The following is a 22,928-nucleotide window of genomic DNA, read 5'->3' on the forward strand; positions in this document are numbered from 1 at the left end:
GTTCTCAGCCTGCCCTTCTCTACTCTCTACCATCTTTTCACCCTCTCCAATAGCAAGCTTCAACTGAAGAACTGCCCAACTGCTCCTTAAACTCCCAAGTATTGTTGCCAGGCTGTAGGAGAAGCCAGTGAGGAGAGCCAGGATCAGTGCTTTAAAGAGCAACAGCCACGTACCCTCTCAGCTCAGATGTGGTGTTCAGCAGAAGTAGAGAAGGGTCTGGGCTTCTTTTAACTTCAAAGTGTACAGAGGAGAAAATAGGCAAGAAGAGTGGGGAATGGATGGTTTGATATCTGTGGAACTACTCACATTCTTAAAGTTTTATAAATGCACAAAATGGAAAAGAGATTCCCCCCTCTCCCCTTTATTTGTCTGTTTTAGTAATTTTCAGACAAAAAAATCACACAAGTTTATGTGATTTCTTTAACTAGAAAATGCTTTTTCTTTGTTCTGTAATTTATTAATAGACTTCACTTAACCCAATGTTTGCTTTAAAAGAGCTTTCAACAGAATGGGTAAACAAGGACAAACTAAGTGTCTGTTTTTACACTAACACGCTAAAATAATTTTTACTGAAATATGGCATTATTTACCCAAGAACAAAGGGTAGACGACAATAAACATCCGTCCAAATCCTGTGAGCCCTTTGCACACATTGCTTGCATTGAATTCTGTGAGAGTTCCACGTGGAGGAAATTGCAGGATTAAGTCCATCTTTTTTTTTTTTTAAAGTGGATATAAACCACAACTAAAAGGACTTTTAAAGCTAGGTATGTAAATAATCTCTTCACCATCCGAGTATAATTGGATGCATAATGCATGCTTTGTTTTGTACATGTAATGTACTTCTAAAGTGTGTGCGCCAAATTCTGTCCTCACTGATATCCTTGCAATCCCAATTATTTCAAACTGATTACATGTGTAACGGGTATAACTGAGAGCAGAATTTGTCCAAGGGACAGATTGTGCATGTCTTTCCTTTTTAAATGCATTACCTGACTTGCCAAAAAAATATTAAATTCATATGCTTCTACTAAACAACGTGAACTCTCTAAGTGTTTTGTAAAAACTTGTAAGTTTCCCATTGAAACCTAATTAGTAACTCTGGGAGTGTGCAACTCTTTTATTGTACATACTCAGTGAACAAATTTATCAGGAGCGTATCTGCCTACTTTGGAATATATGCAGTGTTTTTCTTGTGTGTTGGACCGTGGATATTAGAAAGACAAGGTGGGTGAGGTAATATCTTTCATTGGACCAACTTAAGGAAAAAAACTATTCTAATGAGCGTAGTAGGAATAGCACATACTCACTCACTTGTTGGTTAAAAAATGAAATGGCTTTGAAGCTGAGTGCAAGTGAAACACTTTGCCTCACTGCTCTCCATTTTTGTTTAGATCACTTTTTTAAGTTACAGCTTAAATCCTAGTAATTGCTGTGATAGCAGCATTCAGTGCTAGCAGGAATGCATAGAAATACTGTCTGTGGCAGCTGCGCTCAGATATGGAATCCTGGTGGTCATGCAGCAGATGCATACATTTTGCCTTGTGTGACACCTGTATTAGCCCTATTGTCGCCATGTTCTTCTTTCGTCTCCATATTTTTACTTGGAGGGTCAGGTTTAGGAAATACGTTTGTGATGCAACCAATTAATGGAGGAATGAATGTTTTACACTGGGGCGAAACAGCTTCAGATTTGTCTGTATTTATTCCTAGGGCTGCTTCTTGAAACTGACGCTCTGTTCAAGTCTAAAAAAGGAAAACTTGTTTTTACCTGAGCTATGTTTACAGTATATAAATAATTGAAAACGGGATTATATTATGGGAACTGCAACTGACACTAAACATGCCTGATTTTTGGCCAATACCACTACCCTTTAGTACTTGAATTGCTTTTTAACATCTCCCAAGAAACTAAATATTTAAATGCCCAATATTCAAAGAGTCTTTTCCACATTTATGTTCTGCCTAATAATCCATTTCATATAGTGTATCAACATATAATTTTTTGTTTTAAAGGAGTCCCACAGGTCAAGAAGGAAACGTGAAATTGCAGAGAAGCAGACTAATGATGGCAAAAAAATGTCTGTATTTTCAGAAAGAAAATATAAGACCCTGGTAAGCATTTCCATAGCAAAACAACAATTTCTCTTCAATCTCTTTACCTTCCCTTCACTCCTACAGAACCTTTTTAGGTTTAGCCAAGTGAAGGAAGGCATTTTGTTGTATAGATATTCTATTTTATTCTATTTGTTGTATAGATATTCTATTCTATTTTATAACTTGTTTTTTAATATTATTCTCTCCTAAATCTGGTATATTGGGATAATTTCCAGACTGCTGTAAAAGAACAATTGAGTACATATCTCTAGATTTAATTAGCAATGTATCTAGGTAAGCATTTAGCTTTCAGAAATGGACTTTAAAAGGGAGCAGGATAACTAATAAGAACAAAGTAAAGAAATCATTCACAGACTGATTCCTACATTTTAACATATTAGGATGGATGTTATCAACCAATCTTATCGTTGAAATTAATAAGTTTTGCCATTGATTTCAGCAAGCCAAGGATTGGTCCTTCTAAAGGGACCACACCTTTAAGTCTACTTAAGACATACATCTTCCTGTTTCTTTGAAAAATTACAAGACGGGTTAAAATAGTTGTAACAAATATTTTTCTGTAAAATGTGACTTTTGAAGTGTCTATATGTATATTTATTTAAATTACAGGACTGTAATGAGAGTGCACGCTGTGTGAATATAAAATGTCCCTTGCAAGGCTTGGACAGAAGGGCAATGGTTGTATTGCGTTCAAGATTGTGGAACAGTACTTTCCTAGAGGTATGTTCTATTGCTATTCTTGAGGCATTTGCACACTCTCCTGTCTTTTCTCTTCTAATGTATCCTCATTATATTTTGAAACAGGAATATTCTAAGCTGAACTACTTAGATATTCTCGTTAGGGCTACAATCAGTGTTCCTGCTGCAGCTGAAAACATTAAGCTCACAAATGAAGGTGCTCAAGTGAGTTTTCAAAATTTCTTTAACATGGTTTGTACATGTGAAGTTTCCTGCGTATATAATATGTATTACTCCTGGGGGAATTCTGAACCACTGTGCAAGTGCAGACTAATGTCCCCTGGAGATTTCTCTTTCCCTACAGAATAACTGATTTATGTGCCCTCCCAGGCAGTGGTCCGAAGTGGGTATGTCAGGAGCTGCCAGGGGAGATGTAAATCACTGCCTCAGGGGGCAGGATTTGGCATGCTTGCAAGACACTCTCCCTCTTGCCCACTACCCTGGTGCTGGGGAGAGGCAGGGCTGGGGATGCCCTGGCTGGTGGCTCCTAGCCTGTGCAGGGCTCCAGCTGCTAGTCTGGATTGGGACAGGACTTCCTCTTCCCCTGTCTTCAGGAAGCTCTGCACACTCTCCCCTTTCACTCACCACTTCCTCCCCTCATTGCTCCAAAGCTGGGGTCGGAGGGGGTCACTGTCTGTCTGTGGAGCTGCCCCGCTCCCTGGATCCTGACACCCACCCCACCAAGCCCCACACACTGATTTACAGTGATGGCTAGAGTCTAGGATTGTGCAGGGTGGGAGGGTCCCAGAGCATTGGCTCCAATCTGAGGCTGGAAGTCTGCACAGCAGCAAAACAGCCCCACAGCCTGAGCCCCCAGTTGGCTGGCACAGGTCAGCTGTGGGTTTTTCCTTTGCTGAGTAGACATACCCTTAAAGTCTTCTGTGTCTGACGTATATGGAAATACTAGTAATGCCATCTGCTCTGTAGAGCCATAGATATATGCCTAGTAAGGAATCTATTTGTCAAAAAACATTTCCTGGATCTTGTTTGGTGTCTGTATTATTACAGACATACTTGCTGACAGCTATTGTGAAATAAATTACCAAAATAATTGAAAATGGCATAATTATAGTATGTTGTTTTGGCAGAATTTTAAAATATTGCACAGAATTTCCTTAGGAGTAATGGATCACATATTGTATAAAGTGAACATTCTAATCCAGAAGCTTCTGTCATCACCTTTGGTTCCATAGATCTTTCTGTTCCTTAGCAAGAGGCATCCTATATGATAGGAGAGTGAACACTGTAGGTTGTACACAGTCATTTTTAGCTAGATTTGGTCACCTTTCCAGCCCCCCAAGCTGTGGAAAGCCATGGGTCCTGGCTTTGCAGGAGGCTGACTTACCTGTAGCAAAGGTTTTTCTACTGCAAAACCCAGAGCTTTGTGGTTGCAAGAGCTGATCAGGTAAGGAGAAAATATGCATATTAGGGTTCTCTGCCTCCCATGCTGCAGTATTTCTAATTCTGTGGGATGCTGAATGGATCACCCAGTAGAAATTAATCCAGTTATATGCTGTGTGGGTTGTGAGGAGGAATAACATAATTCCAGGTCAGTCTTCTGGACTAGATACTTCTTTGGAGGGGAAAAAAAAGAAGAATTACTGAAGATCTGGGAGATTATTGTTGTTTTGCGTTGCATTGGCAGAGATGGAATCAGAGCCCCATTGTGCTGTGTGACATTCAAGAACTTAATAAAATGACAGTCCCTGCTTTGAGTTGGGCAGGTTTATTTATTTTTTAAAATCTCTTTCCCCAACCTCATCCACAAAAATATTATAATTCAGGAAGGATTCTGGTGAATGTTTAGTTTAACCCAGTACTTCCCCATAGGCTCTTTTCTCATACTCTCCTGGCTGTCTTTGGCATGGAGCTTTCAGCTACTGTTCAGTACTTCTGGGCTGTAGGCCCTACATGCGTTTGAGCTTCTATTCGTCTGGAAGAATTCACTGGCACATCTAACCTGAGTATGTCCTATGGAATCCCCACCCTCATTCTCAAGAGCCAGGCACAGTCAGCTGCTGCTCTTGAAAACTGGGTGGTAAAAAATGCTTCAAGTAGGTATTTAAGAATTGTAGGAGACATAATGTCCTCTTCAGACTAGTGACTAGCCTCCATAGCTCAGAAAGCTCAAGGCACTACTGTAGAAGTGAATTTTGGTTTACAATTAGGAACTTGTCAAACTTTGCATCCCCCTTACTTAAAACTTTTCCCCTCCCTTAGGTGCGAGTTACTGTCTTTCCTGCAAAGACAGTAGCACTTTATACAGGAGTGCCTTTGTGGATCATCTTGGTGGCTATTCTTGCTGGAATACTGATGCTCGCACTGTTGGTGTTTTTACTATGGAAGGTGAGTTATTTTACAAATCACTCTTGTACCTGAAAAGATAAGTCAACATATGAAATAAGGCAGAAAACTAGTTAAGCAACTCCAAAAATGCATTTCAAAATATTGCTATTGGGACGCTGTCTATTTAATCATTAAACAAGTTTCATTTTATGCTACTAGTAAAAACCTTACTGAAAATTAATTTTAAAATCAAGGTGTGTTTTATTTTAATTATTTCTCATCTTGGAAAATGACCAGTGAAGTTGTATTTTTGCTTTGTAGTAAAAATTAATAGTAATTTCACTTTCTGCAACATTTGGCTGAAAAAAATGCATGGAAATGTTTGTTTAAAATGTTTATTGGCATTTTTGAAATACTTCTGGAACCATTTCTATTTGTTAGCTATTGTACACAAACTTTTATAAATCCTAATTTTGGTGATATGTTAACTTTTTATATTGTAAAAAATGTTATTTAACTTGACTGGTATGTGAATTAGATCTGATTGGGGTTTACAGTTCAAACCAGTTCAAATTGGCCTGTTCATTGAAACTGTCAAAATGCATGTATCACAAATTTAGTACTAGCTACAGTACTTGGAACAGTAACGCTTCTTGTTCTGATAAAACATTATTTGGATACATTCTTGTGGCTTGAGAATATTATGAGGATACTAGATGCCTATTAATACCCCAGACAGAATGCATTGTTACTTTATGTACAATGTGTTAAGAAGCTAATAATGCAGTATCTTAAAACCTACTTTCTCCTTTTTAAGTTAATACAAGATTAAAGCTTTGTTTATAAAGACAAAAACATAACTGTTTGGCCTTCTTCTTTCATTCTTGCTGGTTTGGTTCTTAGGCTTAGTATCCCAGTTGCAGATCACCTAAGAATTCTGCTTCCTTACAGAGCCACCATTGTCAGGGGAAACCAGTAGTGGGGCAGGAATCCTAGTTTTAAGTGGAAGAATACAATCCTCTTATTCCTGATTCCCACCCACACTCCAAAATTCCTAACTCATCCTTGTTGCTAAGGAAGCAAATGCCTGGATTAGGAAAATCCCTTCAGTCCTTGGTACCATCTGGTGCTCTGACACTTCCACTATGTCTTCAGAAGAGACCCTGAGGAATTTCACTTGAAAATTTCCTTCTTTGAACAGCTGCTATTCTTTGCTGACCATAAAGGGTGCTCTTGTTCAGAGTTCGTAAGGTGCCCTTGAATTCCCTTTTGATTGTCCTGTTATGCTTTCTTCCAGTAGGTACATCAGCCTCTGTTGCAAAGTAACAGCACAGAACTGCCAAAAAAATTTGCTTCTGATTAAATTTTTAATAACTCGAAGTGCTACTTTTTGACTAAGGATTATGAGATCAGATTAACATTGCACACGTGTGTGGTTTGTATTCAGCAGTTGTTAGATCTAGATCTATTTTATATTGAAAGACTATCTATGTATTTTATACTGAAAGAATTGAAACTGCTTATGAAGCTTACACTTTTCTCTAGTAAATAGAATATAATATGCCTACCTCATCACAAGGGCAAAAATGATAAATTACTTAATTTTTTATGTAAAAGCAACAAGAACTTTCAGCCATTGTGGGGAAGGACAGTAGAGTCCTGAAGAAAATAAGTGACCATCTCAAAGCAAAGGACGTACACATGACCCTTTTGTGTTTCTACCATTTGAGCATTGTAAGGGTGTCTTAAAATGTGTGAAAATGGTGGTATTCCTTCTCTTACCTGGTGTATTCTTTACTTGGAGCCAATCCATAAACTCTTGGGTCTCAAATAATATCCTGTTGCTCTGTAGTACTGTGTTAGTTGTTAACAATACTTAATCTGTATTTTTACAATACCTTGTTTTAGATATTTTAAAATGCTCGCTAAACAATTGGCTAAGATTTGTGACTCTGCCTGCTGTCGACATCAATGTGCCCTAGGATTCTGACAGATTAGTTTTAAACTAGAACATGGTGTAACACATTCTCTCTCGCTTAGAGGAGGTGGTTTTTGGGGTTTTTTTGGTTCTGCATAGAGGGGACATGATTATCCTGGGAAGTGTTTTGAAATACCTTTTTCCATTCTCATCTATGTTCACAATTAATGTCTTGTGAAAGGGATGGGATGGTAAGAATTACTGTCCATCCCATTTGATTGTCTTGTGAATTGGCTTTAAAATGGTTTAATGGTTGTCACTTTTTTCCTCAACATACCAATCCATAAAATTGACTAAATACCTTGCTTCCTTGTAGTGTGGTTTCTTCAAGAGAAGTAAGAAAAATCATTATGATGCCACATATCACAAGGCTGAGATCCATACTCAGCCATCTGATAAAGAGAGGCTTACTTCTGATGCATAGTATTGATCTACTTCTGTAATTGGTAATTGATCAATATTTTTTTAATTTCTAGCTGTGGGACATGCTATGGTTGTGGTGGCTAACAATGGGAAGCTTGCTGCTGGGTTTCAAAATATCAATATCTGCTTGCTTACTCTGTTTATAATCACTTTTTTCAGTGCATGAGAAGAGACACAGGCTCTTACATATTACTTTCAATGCTTTATGTCTGTTTCAACAAAAAATCTTAACCGCTACAGTGGAATTTTACACACTGAAATAATAACTTATCTAGCATTTGTATATTAAGTATTTTAAATTTTCAAACTTTACACATGGTAACCACAGAGAGTAAAGTTTTAAGATGTAAAATAAAGTTTACCTGGTTTTGTGTTAGTGTTTCCTGATATTTGGATGTTACATGAATTGCTTTATTAACCTCTTATGCATGCTAAAAGCCATTTCTTTATAATTTTTAATTGCTGTGGAAACTAATAAAGGTTTAATCATTTTTGGTTGCTTCTTAAGAAATTCTAAAATATACTCTGCTGTGATCGGAACACATGCTTTCTTCTCCTGAAAACTGCCAAATGTTTTATACTTTTAGTAAATTTTGCTCAGAACAGGAAATCATAAATGTGGTGTGTGTATATCTATCTAAACTGATGATGCTGGGGGATCTAACTAAAATCTGTCAACACTGTGCACACAATGAAAGGATAAATAATAGAGATGAGCTTAAATCAAACCTCTGAACAGCCCCAGAATTTGGAAAACTATATACCTGAATACTGGTTTTTCTCCTACCATTTATCATCTTTAAAAGACTCTTTTTTCAGTATTACATAATTAAAGAGCAATATTTCTTACAAGTTTGCAGTAGACCACTGAATTTAAGTATTCTGGTCAGAAAGCTTTTGTAGTAAACTCTGTCTACTCTGTGTCTGCATATCACTTCATTTCTAAGGCCCTGATCCTGAAAAGCCATTCTCATATGCTTGACCTCAGTGGGACTATTCACGGTGCAAAGTTAAGTGTGTGCATATATAACTGTGGAAGACCAGGGCCTCCATGGTCAACTGTTCATCCCAGCTTTTCTTCAGTCAATTTTTAATGGAGAACATCTCCCACTCTGACCCTATACTCTTGCACCCTTTTTATTAATCAAATGCAATGCATCCCTTGACTCAGTTTGAGTCTACAGATGAATGAACAAAATAAATTGTACCTATAATCAAATATTGGCTTAAAACAAACTACTATATTCAGAAGGTTGTTTGGTAAGTCTCAGCTTTTGCGCTCCTGAGACCCTAATATAATGCCTACTGAAGTTAGTGGGAACTGGATTATACCCAGGTTCAGGAAGGTACTACATGCACACACTTAACTTTAAGAATGTATTTAAATGCTTTCTTGACTAGGAATTATCACAATTTCAGATTAACTGCACCTGTATTCCTGAGGTCACTCACTCAAAGGTTCTGTGCACGCAGCCCTTCTGACCATGGGTTACAAGGCTTCCCAGTTCCCTCTACACTTTGATATGCTGAGTCAGACTGCATAGACAGGCTAGCGTCTGCAGTTCAGTAGCACACAGCTCTTCCTAAGCCAACGCATTTATTAAGGTGAAAGCATTACAACAATAAAAAGCTCCATGTATGCTAAAAAGTTTACCAGAGGTCAAAACCCACAACTGGATTTTCCATGGTTTACAAATTCATAAGAAACCCAGGCTGAGCAGTTCATGTTTGTTTATGCATTTTGGGCTTGGGATCTCATCTCCGGAACAGGTAATCCACAGAAAATGCCCATAACTTTTTAAAAGGCCAAGAGTTTGTATTACCAAAGGTGGGGGAATTCACATTAACCTCTCCCTCCGGGGTTCTCAGACTTTTGTATTGGTGACCCCTTTCACACAGCAAGCCTCTGAGTGCAACCCCCCTTAAATATATAAAAAAGTGTTTTTAATGTATAACACCATTATAAATGCTAGAGGCAAAGTGGGGTTCGTGGGTGGATGCTGACAGCTCCTGACCCACCGTTTGAGAAGCCCTGCCCTAAGCATTCCCCAGAAAATCCACTTCACATCCCAGAAGTCCATTCTTGTGTGGCACATTTTCCATATCGTCCTTTAATCTCCCAGGCCTCGCATCACATCTCATTCCTGACCCACAACAATACACAAACTTTGCATTTAATACAACTGCCTCCAAAGATGCATACTTAATTTGATAAGGATTTTTCAAGGAACTGCCATATTTATCACAGGGATGCTTTCCTGAACTGGGACTTTAATCTTGCAATGCAAAGGCCTAGTCTACAGTTACAAATTAGCTGTGTTGCTCAAGTCTGTGGGAAAAACTGTTCTGTGTGACAGTTAGATTTAATTAACTACCAGTGTAGATACAGCTAAGTCAATGGAAAAATTCTTCCATCTAATTACCTACCATTCAGAGAGGTGGATTAACTACAATGGAAAAAAATCCTTGTCGCTGCAGGAAGCAACTGCCGCAGTGCGATGGTGGCACAGCAGCAGCACTGTAGCATAGACACACCCACACTCTCATGAGCAGTCCTACAGATGTCAACAGGAATTAATGCTATAGGACTGTGCATCTAAAATTAGCCTTACAAAATTAATGGAAGAAATTTGTTTTACACTCTTGAATTGTTGGATTGTGTAGTTTGCTTTCACCTGCTGCTGATAGTTGTACTTTAAAGACTTTGTCAGAGATTCACATCTGTAGACCGCATGCATTTAAAAAAAAAAACTTTTCAGTTACCTTGCCTGTCACTTCTTTGAGAGAAGCCATTTCTTTTGTACTAATGCAAGCAAAGAATTCTAGACTTTTATGCTTACAGTACTTTGATTGTGATTTAATCTTAAACTGTTCCCTTTCCCAGTGTGGATTCTTCCAGCGCTCCAGGTACGATGACAGTGTCCCCCGATACCATGCTGTAAGAATTCGGAAAGAGGAGCGACAGACCAAAGACGGGGAACATAAAGAGAATCTTGAGAAAAAACAATGGATTACAAAATGGAATGAAAATGAAAGCTACTCCTAGGGAAAATTTCCCCCCTCAATCCAATTCAGACAATTTTAATATTTCTTCATTAATGGAATACTGATGGACTCAGACCTACATACAATATGGAACTATATTTTTGATTGTAGATATTTTTACTTATATTGAAGCTTTTGTTTTGCACAACTAAATTTAAGATTGCTTGACTGATTTAGCTGCATTATTTAAACTTCCAGATAGTCAGAGACAAGAGGCAAACTTGCATTTATAAAATGGTGCATTGAACTGAGCATTCTATGAAATATGCACATTATGTTTTAATGATGCCACAAAAGGTCCTTTTCTGCATTCTTGGACATCAATGGATGTGCAAGGAATGCAGGATCTGGTTCCAGATATATTCTCCAAATTTCCATCACAATATACACACTGTAGCCTCGACACACTTTATGCAAATAGAATTTGGGGAATCTGTGAATATGCTATTCTTGTCATAAGACTCTGCAGCTATGGTAGTTAGGGCTTAACCTAAAGTGTCTTAAATTAAATGTGCAATAGGTCATGTTGCTATTTTTCTCACACCAAATATACACAGGTTTAAAAAAAAGGCTTGAATATTAGTTGTATGTTTTTGTATATATTTTTGTATTTATTTTTTTTTTTTTAGCAGCAACCGTTTGTCTTTGACTAATTAGGCCAAAGACTTAAGTGAACTTTAAAACTGGTATGGATGTTCTTAAATAGGATATGAAAGTCCAGTTAGACATGAAACTTTCACTGCATTTGAAGAGTGCCAGTGCTTTTTTAAAATGCAAGTTTCCATCACTGACACATCCTTGAAATAAAAACATTCATTCCAGGGGTTTGTGGGGGCATTTTTTCTTATGTCTGTTTATGCAGCAGGATTTAGGAAAGATGTGGACGAACTGGAGAGAGTCCAGAGGGAAGCAACAAAAATGATAAAATGTTTAGAAAACCTGGCCTATGAAGAACAGGTGTACTAAAAAAACCAACAGGGCATGTATTTAATTTTGAGAAAAGAAGACTGAGGGGGAAACCTGATACTAGGTCTTCAAATACCTTAAAAGCTGTTGTAAAGATTAAATTATTCTCTGTCCTCTGAAGGCAAGACAAGGAACAGTGGGCTTAATCACAGCAAGGAAGATTGAGGTTAGATATTAGAAAGTGTTTTTTTTCTTTCCTAATTATAAGGGTAGTTAAGCTCTGGAATAAGCTTCCAAGTGAGGCTGTGAAATCCCCTCAGTGGGGGATTTTAAGAACACCTGTCAGGCCTGGTCTAGGTTTTACTTGGTCCTGCCTCAGGGCAGAGGACTGGACTTGACTTCTCAAGGCCCCCTGCAGCCCTTCATTTCTGTGACTAATTATGTTCCTGTAACATAATGTGTGTTAATTGAGAATATTTTAAATTTTCTTTTGTACATCCAACATGTATAGGTTTTTCTATTTAATTTTTATACTTAATACAAAAAGTGAGGTGCTTCTGGAACAATTTTCCAGCTCTGTAAGGATTTCATGTTTAGAGAAAGGTGTGTCTACTACTGAAAATGTTATATAGCACTTGAAAGAAAACATAAGCTCCTATCTGTCCTTAACAATGGCTCTGCACTGATCCCTTTTGAGACTACTGAGTGATGTCCTAAATATAGCTAAATGTTAATTGTAAGAATAGTGCCACAATGTTGTGCTGCTCAGTAACCTAATTGTTGTAACATAACAGAGCTATTTAAAGAGTTTATTGGTTTTTTTAACTTACATTCTAAAATGTTGGTACTATTTAAATAATTCAGATTTCTTATTCCATATGAAAAATACTAATGACCTGTGTGAATTTTTTTTGCATAGGGATGAGAATTATGCAAAAACTTGTTAAAGTATTTTCTTTACAAGCTGCTAGCTTTACCTTCCCCCAGAAGTCTATTGTTTTAATGCAGACGGCTGGGGTGACTGAAGCAAGCAAGACTGATCACCAATTATGTGGATGGGTTTGGTTTTGTACTACTATTCATTTCTTTCCTTCAGTCAGGCTTTTTGAAGCTTTGTTTCTTTCAAAATGTTATTTTAGAAGCTGCATTCTTTTGCTTCAAGGTTAACAGGTCCCATGTGTAATTTTCCTCCTTCCTCCCATCATATACTTCCAAAATTACATTGTGACCCCTGTTTTGCAACATTTGTGTGTACATAGCTGTTTACTGCATATTGTCAGTCTGTCTCCCTAATGAGAGCTACAGCAGTGTTTAAAATCCCAGCTCCTTTGCCGAGTGGCTCAAAACCCCAAGAAACTGAGCTCATCACTTGCAAAGAAATGGGAATTTTGAGACTGTTGCAGCCCTAGTTAAAACAAAACATATGGTTAGGTATGTGGCACCCTCTTTATAAAAAGAGCAAAATAAAAAATGTCTTGGCAGTGTTAAATTTAGGACTATTGAAAATTAATATCTCAAGTCATGGCACTGGTATACTATCCTCTCAAACACAACTCATAATGCTAAATCATTCCAGGATTGGAAATTACCTGTGGATATTTGTATAAAAGTGTGAAATATTTTTTTTAATTAAAATACATATTGCCTTGATATTACTGGTATATTTCTTACAGGACAAGTTTCTTTTATCAGACTGAATTGTTGAATTATGTAACATAAAATAAGCATTAGCAACTGAGTTTCTGTAAGTGGTGCTTAGATTTCACAGCTCACCAATTTGTTATAACTAAAGCCAGCCTGCTCTATATGTAATTTTCAGCATGAATTAAAGCAAGAAATATACATGATGATGAACCATTTAATTTGTTACTAGTCTACTTAAAAATCACTGGGTTATATATAAAAGGGGAAGGATTTACATGCTACATTTAGGTGTTAATGCCAAATCCTACTGGCCTCACCCCTGCAGGTAGTCTGATGCAGAGGCCTTGTTTACATGAGACAGTTGCACTTTGACTTTCTGCAGCCCAGTATCACTCTCAGTTCTGTGGCACATGGGCTGTCACAGCAGTTTGCAGAGGTGGATAGTCCTTGCCTCCTTGCACAGCTGCTGCCTCCACTGGAGCAGTCAGTGGCAGTTCGCTTTGCTCCCAACCATATCTTTGCTAACTAAGATTTTTTTAGGGCAGTAACTGAGCACCTTTTAATATTCTCCTCCTCCTCCCCATGCAACCTATGCAGTGTAGAGGTAAGTCAATTTACTTGCCAATTCTGTAGCACAGAATTCCTCTAATTTAAAGGGTTTTGCACAGATCATGACTTCCTGTAGTTGCAAGAGACTACAGCTGGGCTTTCTATAGGAACCCTCTCAGTAGAAACAATAGGTTTAACTTTTTCTTAGAAATCCAGTACTAGTCTTTATCATAAGATAGCTATGGGCGTACATAGATACAAATTCCTTTTTATGAACAACACTCCAAAGATAAATCATTACAGCACAGCAGTTAATGCACCCTATCTAGGCTAATATCACTAACTAGATATTTTCCTTTAAAATAAATATAACAAAGTACATATATTTATAAAACCTTACAATACATAATAAAATACAAAATAAATACAGGGATAGGGATGGGGACTTCTGACAATTGGAGATTTTCTGCTTTCACATAGGCTCACCCTGGGTATTATACTGACGATTAGACATTTAGTTGTACTACATAATCGGTTGTTTCAGCATCCTCATTACTGAGCACATACAACTTCAAGAAAGAAAAAACAACCACCCACCATAGCTACTGTAGCCATTAGGCTCATACAGTGTCTTTGGTTCAATGATGTAATGCAGTGGTCCCCAACCTTTCTTGTGGGAATAGCACATTGCTATTCCCAGGAGACTGTGGTGGGCGCCAGACACCTCGCCGCCGAGAAATGGCAACACTTCTCGGCGGTATTTCGGTGGAAGTGTGTTCTGCGGGTGCACAAAAATGCCCCAGTGGGCGCCATGGCGCCCATGGGCACTGCATTAGGGACCCCTGATGTAATACAACTCAAAGACATTTGGCCTCCAGTCTGCAATTCCTCTTTTAGGGGACCCATTGCTTTCTGTACAAAAATTGTATTGGGATCCAACCCCCAGGTTGAGCCCGGCAGCCCTATTTGACTGGTGCTCAGACTGACTGACACCTTTGTACCCCTGACAGCACTCACTACTGAGTGGCCAGCAGCTTCTACCTTCTAACTAAGGGGGGAATGTATATACATGCAGGAATGTTTGCCTTTAATGAAGCCTTTGCCAGTACCAAAACAGCTACTGAGCAAGGTTAACTTCCGGCACTCCCTATAGTGTGCTGAAATAGCAACTACTTCTTTACAGTCACTTATGGCCAGGGGTAGTCAACAGGCAGACCACAGGCCAAATCCAGACTGCCAGATGCTTTTGAACAGATCCCAACAACTTTTTTTTCCTTTTAATTATTTTCTCTGGCGTCTGGACCTTGACAAAAAATAACTGACTACTCCTGCTCAAGGCTCTGTACAGCCACGTTACCAGTGAATGTTTGTCTATCACCTCAAGAACAAGTAGAAACAGAAGCTGTGATTAAAGCCATAGGTGTTTCTTGCTGAACACCATGAAAGAAGAAAAAGAAAAGGGGGGTACACCAGCTTCAGGTAAATTGGTAATGAGATGACTAAAACTGTATGGCAGAGCACAGAAGTAGCACTCTAGATCCAAGGCAGCTTTCGCAGGCTCTTCAAAAGGCAAGTGATGTCCTCCATCCTTGCAATCAGCTGACCCTGGCACAACCAGGTCTTGGGGCTAAGTTGGAAAGGTGTTTTGAAATATTCTCCAGAGTGATGCAATTCCAATGCAGAATGTCCAATAGTGGACTTTAAGCATCTCTTGAAGAGAGTCCAAGGATGAGGACTCCATGTTGGTCCCCAGGCAGGGTCCTCTACAAGACAGGAAAAAAAGCCAAAAGAGCCAGGTGGGAGTGGAAGAGATATAAAAAGGCTAAGAGAGAGTCATCCTTGAACACAGTCTCCACCTCTTCTGCTGAGGAAGGAGACAGTTCTGATCCAGACCTTAAAAGGACAAAGGTGGGGAGGGGTGAAGAACAGGAAAGGTTTTTGCCGCCAACTCATTTGTTACATTGTGCAAAAATATGGCATCCACTATTAAAATTCAGCCTGATAAGGTGGTATTAGATGACAAATGTTTGCCTTGGACAGCAGTCACCTGTGCCTCCCCTTCAAACAGGTAATCAGATAAGTGAGAATGCCCTGACAAGGGAAAATAGGTACAGACACACACACACTTAAGAAGATTCTTTGATTTTCCTGCAGGAGACTAGCATCAGTTTGACACCAAATCCAGTTGGTCATGGGAGTGTGTGGACAGACTGTACTTGACACTGGCCTCTCCATACCTGCTGCCAGAGGTTCTGAGGGTTGGCTAGGTTGCCTGCTGCATCTTTGAGTCCATCTGGAGGGAACCACTTCCCAATCCTGTCAACATTCATGCCCTGATACAGGTATAGAACAAGTGATTCTACCAGCATCTTCCTTCCTCAGCACATTGGAGGACCACAAGAGAATCATCCTTGGCAGGTACGTGACCACCCTGGAGATGCAGGATCAGATTGGGAAAGAGGTACTAGCCTGCTACAGCGAGATTGTCAACTATCACTCCCTGGTGGACACCTGCTATGACCAGCAACCTAATGATATGGGCTCCTTCACCATTGTTAGTGGTATGACTAAGCCTTCTCCAACATATCCTGATCCAAGATCCTGTGGGCTCACTTCTCCAATATCTAGGTTCCTCCCTAGGGTTAAGGTCTCAAACCATGGTTAGGGCTGGGGCCAGTACATGGCTCCAGGCTAGGGTTTAGGGCCAGAACTCCAGGAAAAGGTCAGGGTTGGTGATGGTGGGTGGCTCCTAGAGCCAGATTAGGATTTGGGGTGGAAAGCGACTCTGACCTAGTGTTACAGGTCCGATTCATAAGGGACTCTGGGATAAGGATGGTCAGGTTCCTCAGGACAGGATTAGGGTTGGGGCTGGTAAAAGGCCCCAGGCTAGGCCTACAGTGGGGGAGATTGTGGCCCTGAGCTATTGTTACGATTAGTGCCAGTAGCCAGCCCTGAGTTATAGTTCAGGTAAGGCTATGGCTGTGCACTTAGGGCTAGGCTTATGGTTTAGGGCTGGTAGGCAGCTACAGGTTAGGGATTGAAACCAGTAGCAGATTATAGGGGGACCTCACCTAGGATTAGTGACAGTAGGTTGCCCCAAGCTAGGGTTATGGTTTGGTCTGGAAGGGGCTCTGGCCTAGGATTAGAGATTGGGAAGATAGGGGAATAGGATAGTGTTAAGGATGGGGATGGAATGCATCCCCAGACAAAGGTTCACTTAGGGCCAGCAGGTGATCACGTTAAGGTTAGCTGGTGGCCCTAGGTTAGAGTTAATTTTGGTCTTCGTAGGAGGCCATGGGCTACAGTTGAGATTAGCTGGGAGACATTACCCATATACATAAGTATACTGTTATGTCTAGGAATTTAAACAATGGTACTTTCAGGAAGTGAGAGAGGTCTATATATGTGGAGAAAGAAAAAGCATGAATGTTGCCTTGTTTTTTCTCTTCCTTGAGCAGTAAGAACATGGTGTCAGAACAGAAGTGAGCCCTGCAGATACATGAAATAAAAAACTAAGAATATTACAAATCAACCAAAGAAAGGTCATCTTACGAGATCCTGTCCCCAAGAAAATGGAGCACATGGCTGCCCGTGTCCAACAGTATCTGCATATGTCAGCAACAGCTGAAGAAGTTAAGTAAAAATCTTAGCTGTCCTCCCAAAGATTCTAAACCCCCCCCCCAAGTGTTATATATTATAGTTATCTTTTCAGATAATAAAATCTGGAGAATCAGATGCAAAATAGTTGACTCATGCAATTATTACTCCTGGGGGAATTATGCACTACTGTGCATGCACATAATTAATGAGATGCACATATTTTTAATTTTTTGCACAGAAAAAAGCTTCTGCCAAATGTTGCTGCAGTCTGCCTTTTGCCACCAGAGGGCACCCTGGCGATAGAACACCTTAGTAGCTCCCAGCCAGCTAGCTAAGAGAAAGAGCCGGCCTTCTTCCCAGCACCTGTCAGGTGAGGTCAGAAGCTATGGGGAGACAGTGTGGGGTGCTGGGGGTGGGGGTCAGCTCATAAGGGTAGTGTGGGGAGGACAGAGTGGGGCAGGGGCTGAATGGGAGTGGAGGCACTGGGGGGGAGGGAGGTGAAGGGCCACATGATGGGGGAGGGGGTGCAGAGCTACATAGGGACAGGAGAGTGGCTGGGTGGGGGCACAGAAATGGATGGGCAAGGGAGTGCAGAACCACGTTTGGATGGGGAGGATGCCTGAGTGGGGGTGGAGGGACATGGGCAGATGTAGGGTCAACCAGGGTCTGCATGAGGGAAGCTCCCGAACAATCCCCCCCCCCCAAAAAAACCCCCTTGTTCCATACTTTTCCCCTAACAACCCTCCAAGGCTCCTTCTCAGCAATTTACTTCCCTCTTCCTCTGCTTTTCCGTTACCCCTGACTCCCCCAAGAAGCCTTTACACTGTTTCTGAGGAGTGCAGGCAATACAGTTCTGTAGTGTAGTTTAAATGAATTATTACTCAAAGTTCTGTATGAATATGCCTAGTAAGGAATCTATTTGTCAAAAAACATTTCCTGAATCTTTGTCCGTAACAATACAGAGAACAAAATACTTGAAGGTATTTTGAAATAAATGATCAAAAATAATTGAAACTGGTGTGATTATAATGTGTCAGTTTGACAAATAAAATATGCAGAATTTTAAAATGTGTGCAGCTTTTAAAAGATTAACTAATTTGTGATATATTAGCAAGAGGAATGAAAGAGGTGGGCGCTCAAATGAGAATGCTAGAAGAGTCCACACTACTCTACCAAGAGCTACACATATGGGCAAAACTCATGAACAAACTCACATCTAAATGCAGAGAATAAGTGGAACAGATACAGGCATGCACTATGTAACGAAGAAAAAAATACACCAAAACTCATGCAAGACCAAAATGCACAAAGCAGAAGAGATAGAAAAAGTTCAAAGGAAGACCTGTGGGTACAGTAGAGAAAAGCTATGGAAAATGCCCCATGTGTGGGGTCATAAGTAATAATTTGGCAAGAGAAATTATACTAAAGCTTGCAGACAACAAAAAAAACAAAAAATCCACCATATTGAGGAAGTAAACAGTCACTCAGAGGATGAGATTTTGTATGTATATGATACTTGTGCAGTGCCAAACAACAAAAATTAATGGTTTGTAAAGCTCAGACTAGCACCAGTTGCAAAGAAACGCAACACACACACACACACAGAAATTGAATGCTAGATAAACAGTGGACGTTACATCTGGAAATAGGTAAACCAATTCAGCCAGTAGAGAATCTAGGATGGGAAACCATTTCAGTAGAAAGTGACTATAAACCTCTAGAGAACATTTTTTAAGAGCCACTGCTTAGTGGACCCAAAATGCCTGTAGCACATGCTGCTGAAATTACAATGCTACAACTCGTGAGCACACTACGAGAAAGGAACTGAGATGTATATAACTGACTTCTTACCCAGAGCAGCCCTGCAGCATGAAAATATGGCAATGGAACAAGAATAGAAAATCTTCAACCTGACAGAAATACAGAAAACTCAAAGATATAGAAAGCATCAATCCAGATGGCTATGCGCCAGTTTCAAGACAGGGGTTGGAAAGAAGCAGAGAACAACTTTCTGGCCTTAGAAGTTATGAGACCATAAAGTACAAAGATTTACGAGTGCCCACATCCTCCATCCTGTCAGGATGGGCAGACACCAGGGGAGAAACTCCACCTGCCTCTCAGGTTTACTAGAGCTATTGAGATGAGCATACATGATACCATCATATATACAGACAATAAAATCATAGTACTCAAGATTATGGAGAACAGAAACTCTCTCAAGAATACATTGGCGCTATTCTGAAATAGAACCCTGTATCCAGAATACATATGGGGGAAATGCAGACCAAGCAGCATAAAGGGACAATGAAAATACACAGCTTCCCCAATAGACTTGTGTATTTTCTTGTTCCTGGTAAACTGTCAGAGGCAAAATGCACTCTTCTGGATTCATGACACAAGCTTATGCGCATGTCTATGCTGGCAGCATTACCTGCATCTCTGGCCCAAACCATCCAGAACTTCAATTCTCTCACTGCCCTGGTCAGTTACCTATTTAACTCAGTCTGCTCACCCATCTGGTCTGTGTGTCAAGTTGTAATCACACTGTTTTCACATGTTCTGCCCTCGCTGGCTAGCAATCACTGAAAGTTAATGTTCAGGACTTTGGTCTTCTAGTCTATCGCCAAGGTAACTCCATTCATATATTGATAATTCTCAATAGTTCATTCATATCAACCCAGACTTGCGTACTCTCTATGTGACTCCTACCCAGCCCCAGGAAACAAGTTAACCCCTTCAATCCCAGTAGGTAGCTATATCCTATTGAGTGGGGAAACAGAGTTACACATCTGTTATAAACATACTGAATTTTCCCACATTCTTGATGCTACCACCTCATTACAGAATACTACTTAGACTTCTGAGAACTAAGTGAACTGTCAAACCTGACACAAAGACCACTATGGACAAAGCTGTGACACTGCACCCCATATTCTTCATAGCGATAGGATTATGATATCTTGCATAAAATACATTATAATTATGTCATGTGAGATGTCACTGAAAAGGTTATGATTATGATTATCCTATTTGTATGCATGTATCATTTTTGTATCTGAAGTTATGAACATTAACTATGTCGCTATTTCAAATGCCTCGGGAATGCCTACTAGACAAGGTGCTCTCATTCTAGATAGTGGGTGTGGAAGGGCCTATTCAGGGCAATGAGCCATTAGGAAAAAACAATAGGCCTTAGGAGGAGCTTATTTCCCATCTGGGGAGCCTTCTTGAGAATGCTACAAACAGCCTCTGAGTAATGGCTGCTATGACTTTATGAAGGCATGTGACGTGACCACATGTCTCTAGATTCCATCTTGGGAGGTCAGTGTTTTTCCACAGACCGGTTTGGGAACCAAGCTTTGAAACACAAGGTTCTCGCCATGTGCAAAAGCTATACCAGGTGGGGACTGACATCTGGTGTCCTTCGCTCCCCACACAGGACTCCTGAAAACATCTGAGGAATAAAGACTGAACTGGGGGAAGTGCTGGACCCAGGCTAAAGGGATTGGAAAACCTGGAGATTCTGAACTGAAAGCAAGGGCAGCTTGCCCCTTAAGAATCTGCAGCCTGCTTGTATCATCTCTTAGGGTGCGAATCTGCTACTCATACCCAAATCTATTTAGTATATTAAGTTTAGTTTGCGTTTTTTGTCAATTTGCTAGGTAATCTGCTTTGATCTATTTGCTATCACTTAAAAAAAATCTTTTGTAGTTAATAAACTTGCTTTTGCTTTATCTAAACTAGTGTGTGGGAATCATAACTTGGGGGCAAAAGGCTGTTGCATATTCCTCTCCACATTGACATAGGGGGCAAATTTTATGAGCTTACATTGTACATTTCCCTGTGCAGTGCAAGACAGTAGAATTTTGGGTTTACACTCCAGAGGGGGTGCGTGCCTGAGGAGCTGATAGTTGCCCTAACAGTAGCCTTCCCATGCAGGGCCTGGTCAAAGAGCCCACATGTAACTGCGGCTGGCTTTGTCCCTACCTGTATGTATGCTGGTGAAGGTGCAGGCTGGAGACGGCTTTGTAACTTGTCACAGCAGTACAGTGTAAAAGGGAGCCCGGCTGGTGGGTCAGGGGGGCTCAGTGATACCCCAGTTCCAGGTGGCGCCCCAGGGGAACCCATCACAAAAGCAATGAAACATTTCAGCAGTTCTGCTATCCCAAACTGTATAGATCAAACAACAGACTTCATTTACTAGCAGTGAGTTTGTGTGATTTACCCACATCATATCACATGATACCAAAACCATCAAATGCGAAGTTAGAAGCAGTTAGAATTGCTAATATTATTAAAGAAAGCTGCAAAAAGCAAAGGAAATAGTAGCTACTTTATGTCCCAATGCTGCAGCTATCCCAGGAATTAGAAAGTCGCAGTAAATGCAGTGATTGAGGACTCAGATTTCCAACGAAACGGGCATATCTGCAGTATGACTTTATCCGATCTAAAGACTCAATATACATACACTGCAGAAGGTTGCCAGCCATTCTACCTCTAGATTTGCAACTACACTATTAGACCAATGACCAATTTTATTCCAGCTAGACTGTGGAGCCAGTTGCAATGTAATCCCCAGCAACACTGGCAAGAAGCAATATTAGACTGGAGAAATGGAATCAAGTAATTGTGATGTACAATAAAAGTGTTCTGAGGCTAGTGGGCAAACACAGGTTGTCAATGAGTATCCCATGAAACAAAAGATGTTAACCTTGGAGTTTACAGGAGTACCACTCACTGCTAGGGTGCAGGGCAGTGCATGCCATGGATATGATCACAATACATGACAGTATTCTCAGTGAGAGAGAGTAGGGATAACAGTCACAGTGACTGTGTCCAGCATTCTAACAGACTACAAGGACAAATTTCTTTTAGTGACCTATAGAGCAAGCGGCAGTTGCATATAGACTCCCCATGTGCAGCCAATGAGACTACTGAAACACGGAGTTCCATTTGCCTTCGTGGAACCACTGAAGAAGGGACTGACAAGCCTGAAAAAACAGGCATTGTTACACTTGTTTTAACTAACACAGACTTCAGCATCCTAGTAATAGTGAGAAAACCTGCAGGTAAACTGAAGATCTGTAATGATCCAAAAACCACTCAGAGCATTGAAAAGAAGTCACTAGCCACTATGAACGACTGAGGACACACTACATGATTTATCAAGGGAAAGTATTCATTCTTTGTGATATCAATAATGGATTTTGGCATATTGATCTAGATGAGTCATCCAGTCTCTGGATAACCTCTGCCTCAACTTTTAGCAGGTACCACTGGGTGCAAATGGGCATTGGCTGGGCCCTAGAGGTGTTTCAGTGCAAACTGAGCCAGGCACTAGAGGGACACCCCAGGCATCAACATTGTAGCTGATGACATTCTTATTGTAGAAGACGACGTCAAGGAAGAGACAATCTAGGACAATGACACCATGCTGTGACAACTCCTAACCAGGTGCCAGGAGTAGAATATTAGGCTGAAGCGAACTGAGGTTGACTTCTGAGAGACTCTAGCCAGATCCTGAGAGCCATTACGGAAATGTCCAGATTAAAGAATGTGAAAAGAGTCTAGCAAGTAATAGGGATGGCCAACAATCTTTCCGGATTCTGTGCCCCCTAACAGAAGTGGTGAACCCTTGAGC

At 40.2% G+C, this 22,928-nt stretch overlaps 1 protein-coding gene and 1 long non-coding RNA gene across 5 annotated transcripts in view; one reads left to right on the top strand and one right to left on the bottom strand.

Moving 5' to 3' along the window:
* ITGA6 (integrin subunit alpha 6) overlaps positions 1–13,144 on the top strand; it is a 59,678-nt gene extending 46,534 nt beyond the window's left edge. For 2 of the 3 annotated variants that reach the window (XM_073305851.1, XM_073305848.1), the window contains 5 exons: positions 2,017–2,115; positions 2,728–2,838; positions 2,923–3,021; positions 5,077–5,202; positions 10,428–13,144. In XM_073305851.1, coding sequence (XP_073161952.1) covers positions 2,017–2,115; positions 2,728–2,838; positions 2,923–3,021; positions 5,077–5,202; positions 10,428–10,589 — 597 coding nt within the window. In that variant the 3' untranslated portion in view covers positions 10,590–13,144. Of the gene's footprint in view, positions 1–2,016; positions 2,116–2,727; positions 2,839–2,922; positions 3,022–5,076; positions 5,203–7,436; positions 7,567–10,427 lie in introns of all 3 variants that reach the window. The other variant, XM_073305850.1, reaches the window with a different exon arrangement.
* Positions 1–22,928, bottom strand: part of LOC140895647 (uncharacterized) — a 42,934-nt gene that overhangs the window by 11,174 nt on the left and 8,832 nt on the right. Inside the window, exons 1-2 of one of the 2 annotated variants that reach the window (XR_012154295.1) lie at positions 10,307–10,585; positions 4,202–4,429 (exon numbers count right to left, since the gene is read on the bottom strand). This is a non-coding gene — a long non-coding RNA (uncharacterized lncRNA). Of the gene's footprint in view, positions 1–4,201; positions 4,430–10,306; positions 10,586–22,928 lie in introns of those variants that run through there. The other variant, XR_012154294.1, reaches the window with a different exon arrangement.

The sequence above is a fragment of the Lepidochelys kempii genome, chromosome 11 (assembly GCF_965140265.1).
Source record: "Lepidochelys kempii isolate rLepKem1 chromosome 11, rLepKem1.hap2, whole genome shotgun sequence".
Lineage (NCBI taxonomy): Eukaryota > Metazoa > Chordata > Testudines > Cheloniidae > Lepidochelys > Lepidochelys kempii.